We start from the raw sequence: 10,707 nt of genomic DNA, 5'->3' as shown, positions 1-10,707 counted from the left end.
CTGTGTGGCTGAAATCCTTTTGTTTAGCATAGTAAGTTGCATTAGAGCAGGCTCACTGAATCAGTGGAGATTTGGTGAGTCAGTTCCACCATATATTCTACTGATTCAAATGGGCCTACTCTAGTGCAACTTACTATGCTGTGCAACAAGATTTCAGCTTATATTTGTTACATCAGAAGCATATGCACATATTTTTCTACTCTCCCTCCTACCCCCAGGTTACCATCCGGTGGCAAAGCGGTGAATACAGCAGCTGTGCCAGGGCAGACACAACACGAGGAGGCTGACCACAAAACAGAACCTCGCTCATCTGTCTCAGATCTTGTAAACTCCCTGACCAGTGAGATGCTGATGGTGAGTGCTATGCATAACCCCTTGGCTTGTCTCCCGCCACCCCATCTCCCCAGTTAAATGTCTAATTTGGTTAAAGAAGCAAAGATCTCTGATTTGAACTCATAGATGGATGCAGACTATACAGATATTGTTAGAATGCAGCTCACATCAACCTTTACCACTGGCAATCCTGACGAGTGCTGATAGGAACTGCAGTGGAACACTATCAAGAGGGCCACATATCGCCTGCTGCTGTTCTAAATGAATTCAAGCTACAGTCCTACAATACCAAAAGAAGCCAGGTCTTGAATCCAGTCTTAGTTCTCATCCTGCCTTACCCAGACTAATCTGCAACAGATCTTGGGAGATCTTTTAAACTAAAACTCCCAGAAACCCCAACCAGTATGGATAATGGCCTTAGTGGCTAGGGGTTTGTGGGAGCTGTAGTTCACAAAAGCAACTTTCCTGATCTCTGCTCTGGAATTTATGAGCATTTAGCCTAATGTGGATATGGGTTGGTTCACTGTTTTTGACAGCAGTCATACAGCATACTGCTTTTTTTGGGAGGGGGGGGTGGACAGAGTCCCTCTGGCTTGGTCCATTTCCATTTTTTTTAAAAAAAAATATTAGGGCAGCAAATATGCACTGCACCATTATAAAATAATAAAAGAGAAATAAATTTGTTTGCGCTTCAAAAAAAAAAAAGGTCTCGCTGAGAGTCTGCCCAATATGGTGCAACTTCTGTTGGCTGCCCTAATACACACTTAAAACATTTTTGCACTTCCTCAGCCCATCCAGAGAGCCAAGGAAGTGATTAATTTTCCAATATCCTGAAGTGGCAGTCTTATTAAGTCACTTCATGATGCTGGCAAATTGACAGAAGGCTACTGCAGACCAAATAGGGTCGCTTGAGATCTGTAAGCCATTTGGCTGCAAGGATCACTTCAAATGGCATAGTGGAACTCTCACCAACCCTGTTTCGCCCAACCCAGCTTGCTCCTTTCAAGCCATGTAAACAAACCTATGCTTTTTGAACCCAAACAACTTGTGATGCGGGAAGTCCTAATCTAAGCGGGGTAGGGCAGCACTGAAAGGGGGAGGGTGTTCTTTCCCTGCACATCAGTTTCTCCCAAAAAATAACCTCTTATGAAGCTGCTACTAGCCTCACATAGAGGAACATGAATGAAAAACAGACATATCCATGAGTCAGATCTCCCAGCCTTTCGACAGAATCGTATCAGCATGAGTTGTTCCATTTTGATCCAGGGCTATGAACCTGACCCTTGAGTTTCCTAGGCCTTGGGTGCTTCTGCTTTGCATGAACAGAAACTGACAGAACCCCCCCGATCCTGACATCTCAGAGCTCAGAGAGAAAGGATGTCAGGATTGCATTGAGCAATGCTCTCTGTGTCTTATTCAACTTGCTGAGAATCAAGATGTAGAGAAGGAAACGTACAGGGCTATACAATGCCTAAGAATCTATACTTCCACATGGGATAAAAACAGTGGAGTGGAGTAGCAATCTGAATGCAAAATTGTTTTAATCATTGCTAGCTGCAGATCAGATCCATATTGAACCATCCTGTAAATAAGCTACTATATCTCAAACATATTAAGGTGTATTGAGGCATTGGTTTTAAGCAATAAAAAATAAAGGAAGTCTGTTATCTTTCTGCCTATTTTTTCATTTATAGATGTTTGCCTAACATAAAAGGTAATGATCCATGATGCACTGGTCCATAATCACATATTTACACATTCAGGTTGCCAAGTGATAGGTACAATTGCCATGCTCTGACTTCACTATACTTCTCCATTTTTGACCTCAGTGATCAGAGACAGATCCACAGTGCAACACTACAGAATGGGTAGGATTGATCTAGATTCATTTTCAGGACTGTTTTGATTTTGGAGGAAGTGAAACCCTCTGAACTTGGGCACTGTGGCAGGTCTTGGGAAGATATAATTTTACATATTGTTCGTCATCATAGCAGCTGTGTTTTAGTTCTTCCGTGGGCAGGCTTTTAAGCTGGAGTGAGTAGCAGATTCATAGTCATTCATAAAAGAAAGAGAAAGATAACTTTGATTCTAATCTCCATTTGGCTGTGATGGGAAGGATTGGGCCAGAACTTGGAAAAGTTGCTTTTTAAAATGACAAGTCGAACAGCCAGCATGGACCACTGTAGCCAAGCTATCTTACTTTAGAAGTGGCTATAGCTGCTGTAACAGCTGAAGCTGGTACACAGGTACTCCCAACTTGTATCGTCACCTGAGTCTCAGGTGACAAAGAAAGACATTCTTCCTTTTCAGCTATGTATGTATTCCTTCAGAGGGAATGCAGCACCACCCAGAAGAGAAATGGACCTATTTCTCTGACATGGGAACTCTTTGTCTAGAGGACCTCCATTCTTGACAGCATTCAAATTCAGTTTATTGGGCCACATCCAATCCACCTCCACATCTTTCACATAAACCCAGGCCCCGTACAGAACCAGGATCAGAGGCAGAGTGTCACTGTGCCCCATTTGGTAAGAAGCAGTGAGAGAAGTCTCCTGCTTGCATGTTTTGCTTTTGGGTTTCCTAGAGGCATCTGATTGGCCATGGTGGGAAAAGGAAAATTGGATGATATGAACCTTTGTTCTGCTCTAGCACGGCTCTTATTTTCTTACAAGTTTCCCCCATTTATATTCCAATCAGGAAAAAAAAATCAATGACTGATCCATATTGTCTTCACTAAGGCAAGATTCCCATTATGGAATTCCCATGCAAGTTCATTATGAAACTGTGGCATAAGTAAGAGCTGAACCATTTATGGGTTGACTGGCATGCCATTCCCATGGGGGTTGGCAACTGTGTGTGCTCAGAAAAACACATTGGCAGAACAACTCAGCCTACTATTCATTAGCCAAAAGGGCTGAACCGAGATATGTGGCCATTTGCTAGAACTTCCCATTTCTAACATAGGCATGATATGTGTATGCGTGTTCATCACTTAATCAGAGGATAACTTCCCTCTGTGAATGATCCTCCACAGAGCAAACAATGGGGATGGCACATTAACATCCCCTCCTGTGTGGTGCTTTTCAGTAGAGTTCACTGCAAATTAGCAGGTGTTTAGCAATCAAGATCCATGTATGAATAAACTGTTGAGAATGAGGCAACTCCACAAGAGTTCTTGATAGCACAGGATCTCTGGTACAAAGTCACACCGGCTGTGTAAAGTCCCAAGCTGTTGCTATCTTTGGGTGTTTGCATCTTCTTTTTGTTCCCTCCTCACTCAGGACTGTTCTGTGAGTGCATTATATTGCTATAAATATTATTCCCTTGAGATCTCAAACAGTTTTAAATCAGGCTGATCACTGATATCAGACATGGGCAATATAGTATCATATGCTTCCCTCTTGTGGTAGAACTGGGAGGGAGCAGCACAAAACGCAAGTTGCATTTGATATGAGGGGGAGGAGCAGAAAGAAGGACCTGGCTATTCCTGACTGCAAATGTCCGTTCTGCTATGGCTTCTCCCTGCGTACATCTTCAAGATGCATGTAGCGCAAGAACTGTCACTTGTGGTAAAGTTTATTTATTTATTACAAATATTTTCAAAAAATCCTTTCAAACTGATGTACAAACAGACAAGGGAAAATGGAACAGTGATCCCAGCAGTCCAAATCAGACTACATTAGAATAAATGTGCATATTACTTCGCACAGCTGCTTGGATCTGTATCAAGCAAAAACAGCAACGCAGAAGAAAGTTTCCAAAGCCTCCCTAGATGTTGAAAGGGCCAGATATAAATCTCTTAAAAGGGACTTCAAATGTGGGACCACCACTAATAAGCCTGTCTCTTGTGTACACCAAGATTCACACAGAAACTTTCCAATAGATACATCAGCCCAAAGTGTGCTGCAAGCACACTGAAAGAACAGATGGAGGAGCACTGGTAGTATCTTCATGGTATGGCAGAGGATTGCCCACCAGCTGCTCCACATTGACAAAAAAAGTTAATTTTCCCTTTCTTTTTTTTTTTCTTTTGCCACCACAGTAAGATTTGTGGCACACTACTGTGGAAAAACTCACAACTTTAGAGATCATTCCAAACTAGATGAGATAATACACTTGGGCTGATTGCTGTGCAAGGATCCATTGTCTATAAGGATGGGCAAATCATTCTGTTCCCTGATCTCTGTTACTTTCACACGCCTAAGTCCATTTGAAACTGTTGTGATGGCTACATGCTGTCAAGTCACTTCCAGCTCATGATAGCCCTGTGAACTAACATCCTTCAAATGGTCCCACCATTAATACCCCAGCTCAAGTCTTGCAGACGAAAGGATTCCTTTCATGAATTCACAAAAATCCTGAGTTTAATGTACTGTATAGCCAGGATATCATAAGGTAAGCAAAAATGTCAGCCCACGGGTTGAGTCCAACTTGGGGGAGGGATTAAAATGTAAACTCCTTCATGGGTGGATCTCACTTGTCAAATACAAAGAAGCACAGGTTCTTTTTCTGCTTCTTTTTTATTTTAAATATGCCTTGCCACTGCTTCTGGTAGAATTTATGGGGATAGTATCCCACCAACCTAGCGGTTCGAAAGCACGCAAATGCAAGTAGAAAAATAGGGACCACCTCGGTGGGAAGGTAACAGCGTTCCGTGTCTAAGTCACTGGCTCCATGGCTTGGAAACGGGGATGAGCACCGCCCCCTAGAGTCGAACACGTCTGGACAAAAATTGTCAAGGGGAACCTTTACCTTTACCTTTTTATGCCGCTCAGAATATGGGTGCCCCCTTTTCCCATGGAAGGATGCTTCTGCAGATAATGACCCACAGTGCAGAGTAGTATATCTAGAAGCATTCTGGCCTTGAAAGCACCAGATAGCTAAAACTGGCCAGATTGCCACTTACAGCAGTCAGGCTGGATCATTTTTAAGGAACAGAAATAACTGGTTATTTCATATTTAGAGATTTATCTCCCCACCTCCAATGCTGCTAAAAATGCATTTGTACAATTTCAGGAGACACAGATAGCCAGTGAACCAGGGAACTGGGTTTTGGCCCAGTTGTAATTTAATGCATAAACTATTTTATTTTAAAATACATCTTTTTAAACATGCAGTATTTCAATACATATTTCAAACCAGCACTGAAACAGATTGATTCAGAAAGTGCAGAAACCAGGGGACAGCTAAGTTCTGATTGACACTGACATTAGTCCATGCAGTGAAAATCTGGTCCATTTGTACCAGAGCTCACAAAGACAGGGTTTCTCAGTCATTCCTATTTAAAGACCATCCAGTTCTGGACTAAATGGGCTAATTTCTTGAGGAGGCTGTAATTTTGTAACCAGAGAAAGGTTATAATTCAATGACAGAGCATTGTATGCAGGCAACTCCAAATTCAATCCTCAGCATTTCCTTTCTGGGACATAATTAAGATGCAACTCAAAAGTTCATTTCTAATCTTTGTGGATGCACAAAGCGGTTTTCAGTCATAGAACTCTGGTATTAACATAATCCAGTAGTGCTGACATCATAAAATTAAACTTTAATGCTATCCAATATTTGTGATGCATGAAAACATAGTTCTCTTCATGCTGTTCATGTCCTGCTAGAAGATGGATGTCATTATGAATATTTTTTGCTTGAAAGTGGTAACTCCCAGTTCAATTATCTATTGATTTCTTTACCTTCCTGCACTTCCCCCACATCTATTTTTAATCTGGATAATCAACTTGTAACAATCTATATTTCTCTCTACTTTTTATATGACTGAAATATTCTAGTTTCCTGCATTTTATGTGTTTTATAATTTCTTTATCCTTATTCATTCATTTTAGTACTTCTTCATTGCTCACCCTCTCAGTATGAGAAATTCTTGAGTGTCCTGCAACAGATCCACATTTCAAATTCTTCTATTTTTTTTTCTACAGTTGCTGATGATTAAAGTCAACAGTAGAATCAAGAATGAATACAAAGCACTGTATGGTGTGCATCCTCATAGCCACTTTAAGTTTTCCTTGCATATTTACATTCTTTATTTTAAGTAAGCTGCTCTGGGCCACCTCTGTTCAGACTTTTATTGCATAGCTATCATCCCACTGGTTATTCAGTCAAAGTGAATAAGCAGAGTAGCTTAAAAGGGCAAAGATTTACTGCTCAGAGGCCTGAGAACATAAAAATGCCTTAGCCTATTTTATGAAGACCAGAAGAGAGTCTCTTCCTGAGTTTCACAGAGGGGAAATCATGACACAGATTGGATGCTTTGTGGCTTCTTCCTTGCTACCACTACCAGGAACCTTTAGAATGACAGAGTGCTGTGGCTAGGCTGCTATTGTTGCTTCCCACTGTGCAAAACAAAAATACAAAATAAAATGCCTTGCCAGCAAAAGAACAAGGACATGCTACATTCACAACTAAGAGCAAGCCCCACTACAGAGATATTTGGCAACATTTCCTTCCCCCCTGAGAAATTCATTGAAGATGCATAAACCCCATTTTTCTGCCCACAAACAGGATGGAGAATGTTAACAGGCCATTTTTTTCCACAGCTCTGCTGCGTGATATCCTCCTCTAGAGTTCAAGTAGCTCCCTGATGTGTTTCTCCTGCTGCAGAGAGCCTGTTTCCAAGAGCTTTGACCCTTGTTTTAAACAACCTGAATGAATAGTCTCTGTTCTTTCTTTCTCTGGGAATAACATCCTGAAATCGGCAGAATGCTGTTCCTGTTAATGACTCTCATCTCCTTGCCTTCTGCCCTTTTCCCCATTACACATTTAAGCTTCATGATTTCCAAGTCTTTATGGATGGTAATATCACGCAAGGTGGACTGGGGGCACAAAATACAATTACTTCAAGCTAGAATGTGACCTCCACTCTTGCATGCACACCTTAATGTGGTGAGGATGGGGGGTTGAGCATGTCAAAGAAGCCAAGAGCAATGGCATCAGGAGGCCAGACTCCATTATGGGTCTGGACTCTTAGCAGGGTCATCCAAGGCGGAATATTCACAATTGAGGCATCAGACTAAGATGCATCCGCCCTCTTCAGGAGTAATGGCTGCATCAGCAAAAGAGAGTGGAGGCAGAGAAACTTCTGGAGGGCAGCTATCAGGCAGCAGTAGTAGTTGAAGGTGACGCTGACAGAGGATCTTTCACAGATGATAGCAGTGAAACTCAAGCTAACTTTGGTTAATACTGCACCAAAGAAGGCAGCAGTAAACCACTGCTGAACCTTTCTTACCTTGAAAAACCTATGATGACACAGTGCAAAATGAAACAAGAGCTAGTGCTGGAAGATGAGACTCCCAGGTCAGAAAGCACTCAACCAGCTGTTAAGGAAGAGCAAAGGACAAGTAGAACTAGTGCTGCTGTTAATGACACAACTAGATTAAAGCTGAAAGGTTGCCTAGTGACTGATGTGCACAGAAGTGTGTCTGATGCTGCACAACACACACAGTTGGAACATGGATGCGAGAAGTAGGAATCAAGGGAAACTGGAAACCATAAAGCAAGAAATGGAACATTTAGCTATTGCAGAGCTTGGTGTCTGTGAACTAAAGTAGACTAGAATGGGATATTTTCAGTCAACTACAAAGTGTTTTACTCTAGAAATGACAAATTCAGGAGAAACTGAGTTGTAGATAAAAGCAAAATAGAAATAAAAAGTAAAAAAAAAGGTGCACCTTAAAGACTAACTTTTATCCTTTTTTTATGTGAGCTTTCATGGACAAGTTCACTTCACGAGACATAGAAAGAGATTCAGCATGGCAAATATTTATACATTGCATCAAAATATAGATATCAAATACAGAAATCATGATTGGTTGGTAAGAAAATCAGTTGTTGTATAAGATTGTGGTGATAGCAACTTTGATATGCAGGTCTTTCATTGAAGCTTATGCTGTAAAAAATGTGAGAACCTCTTTCATAAAATAACAATGGTAGAGTACCCATGAATATTAATTAGATTGGCTATTTACAGTCATTGATGATGAACTTCCCCAATCCCCTACAAACCTTCCATTATAATCAGTTACAATCTTGTGTGATTACCCCAGGCAATAGGTGACCACAAGAGCAGAGTCAAGAATCTGTTTTTCCTTTGGAGTTTCTAAGGAGGATCTATTAAGGGGAGAAAATTACCTGGGAGATGGAGTACAGTACAATATTTGTAGTGTTTAAATCTGGTAGTGCCCTAAAAATCCATGACTTTTTAAAAGTCCATTGATGTGTGTGTCTAGCATGCATATATATTTTATCTCTGCTATTTCTCTCTGGATTCTTGTCCTGTAATTTCTTTTTTCTAGGATGGCCACTTTCAAATTGTCCGTGAAACTTCCTGGTGAATAAAGTTACGTGAGATGGGTTTCTGTGTGTTGCCATTCCTGTTGTCTGATTTATGTCCATTGATGCATTTGCATATTGTCCCATTTGTCCTATGTAGAGTGCAGATGGGCATTGTTGGCAAAAGATAGCATAAATAACATTGGTAGAGGAACAGATAAAATTACCTTTGATATTGTGTGTGACATTGTTAGGTCCAGTAATTGTGTCGACAGAATACATGTGGGAGCAGAGCTGGCATCTGGATTTGTAGCAGGGTTTCATTCCCATCTCTGTGTCAGTGTTGTATAATCCATTGTGTGTCAGTAATCGTTTGAGGTTGGAGGATTGTCTATAAGCCAGTATAGGTCTGCTGCCAAGGGCTTGGGAGAGTGTAGTGTTCTTGTCAATAATGGGTTGGAGATCCCTTATGAGGCACGTGAGTGGTCTCAGTTATGGACTGAAAGTGACAATAACAGTGTTCAATTATTTCCCCTTCTGGGTCTATCCTGTAGCAGGTTGCTTCTGGGTACCTGTCTTACTTTATCAGTTTGTTCCTTAGTTACACTGGGTGGGTATTGGGTTCTGAGGAATGCATATTGTAAGTCCTTGAGTCTGGAGTCTCTATCCTGTGTGTCTGAGCAGATGTGATTGTATCTGAGTGCATGATTTTGTTGTGTATTTGGAATGGAAGCTGGAAGCATGACAGTAGGTGTATCAATCAGTGGATTTCAGTACAGCAAAGTGATAAGATGTCTGTGTTGTAGTTTCACAGTGGTGTCTAGAAACTGCATCTGTTATATGGATTGTTCCAGGGTGAGGTTGATGTTCAGGTGAAATTTATTGAAATCTTGGTGGAATTCTTCTAGGGATTTTTTTCTATGTGGAAAAACTTTGTGTCATAGTCTGCAGGAAAAGGCTTCTAGGTCACCACAGAGTTCTATCATCTGTGTGGGTTTGGTAGGAGAAAAGGACAGGCCCTATGAAAGAACCGACTCTTCTGCCTGGCTCAGTGTATAGCTGTATAGATTTATGATATTAATTTGTAAGTTCACGGTGTTCTTGTTGTGGGCCAAGCAGCTCTGTAGTAGATTAGATAGCTTCTTTTCTTTCTTTTTCTTCAGGGAGGTGAGATATGCATCATAGATTTTTTTTCTCATGGTGGAAAAGATTTGTTAGTATTCAGTGTAGATGGCTGGTTCTGTACGGGTGGTTCAAGATCTGTAACATTCTTCTGTATTTTCCTCTCTTTGCTGTATAAGATGCTGATCAGGAGGTTAGGTAGGAGAAATGGAGTGGCTCTCAGACTGAGATGAGATGTAGCTCAGGCAGTTGGGGCCTATAGTGTAGTGGCTGGCCAAATACTTTTCATGAGACTCCATGGAAAACCTATCAACGTAACCATTAATCAAGTATGTGACCCACCAACAGATGCTGATGAGATAAAATTGAAAGCATTTATCCAAGCATTCAGGAGGAAATTGATCACACATCAAATCAGGACATGCTTATAATCATAAGCAACTGGAGTGCAAAAGTAGGAAACAAAACAGAACCAAGCCTTGTAGGAAATTTGGTCTACAGGTCTGAAATAAAGCAGGAGAGTGACTCAGAGAGTTCTGCAAAGCTGACAATCTGTTCATCACATATATATGTTTCAAGCAACTGAACAAAAGACTATACTTGTAGCCATCATCAGATGTCAATAAAAAAAATCAAATAGACTACATAATTGGAAGCAGGGGACAAAGAAGCTGTATTATCTCTGCTAAAACAAGACCTGCAACAGATTGTGCTACTGATCACGAACTCTTAATACCCAATATTAGAGTAAAGCTGAAAATGAACACTAAAAGAACCCTACTGCCAAAATATAATTTAAACAATAATCCCGATGAATTGAAAGTCTAGATAAGGAACAGACTCACATTTTTAAGCTCAGTTGACTGCGAATCAGAAGAGCTGTGGACTGAAACAAAAGATTAAGAAAGAATTAGAGAGAAATGAAAACAGACAATTTCTGTGGTGAAGAGGAAAGAAAAATCTAAATGGATT

The 10,707-nt window shown here is 40.8% G+C and overlaps 1 protein-coding gene across 9 annotated transcripts in view; it reads left to right on the top strand.

The window, feature by feature from the left end:
* SYT7 (synaptotagmin 7) overlaps positions 1-10,707 on the top strand; it is a 295,759-nt gene that overhangs the window by 227,158 nt on the left and 57,894 nt on the right. For all 9 annotated transcript variants that reach the window (XM_072985521.2, XM_072985520.2, XM_072985523.2 and 6 more), the window contains one exon: positions 219-354. In XM_072985521.2, coding sequence (XP_072841622.2) covers positions 219-354 — 136 coding nt within the window. The remainder of the gene's footprint in view (positions 1-218; positions 355-10,707) is intronic.

This window comes from Pogona vitticeps, chromosome 1 (assembly GCF_051106095.1).
Source record: "Pogona vitticeps strain Pit_001003342236 chromosome 1, PviZW2.1, whole genome shotgun sequence".
Taxonomy (NCBI): domain Eukaryota; kingdom Metazoa; phylum Chordata; class Lepidosauria; order Squamata; family Agamidae; genus Pogona; species Pogona vitticeps.
The sequence above is the reverse complement of the archived record's forward strand: the minus strand, read 5'-3'. Positions and strand labels throughout refer to the sequence as shown.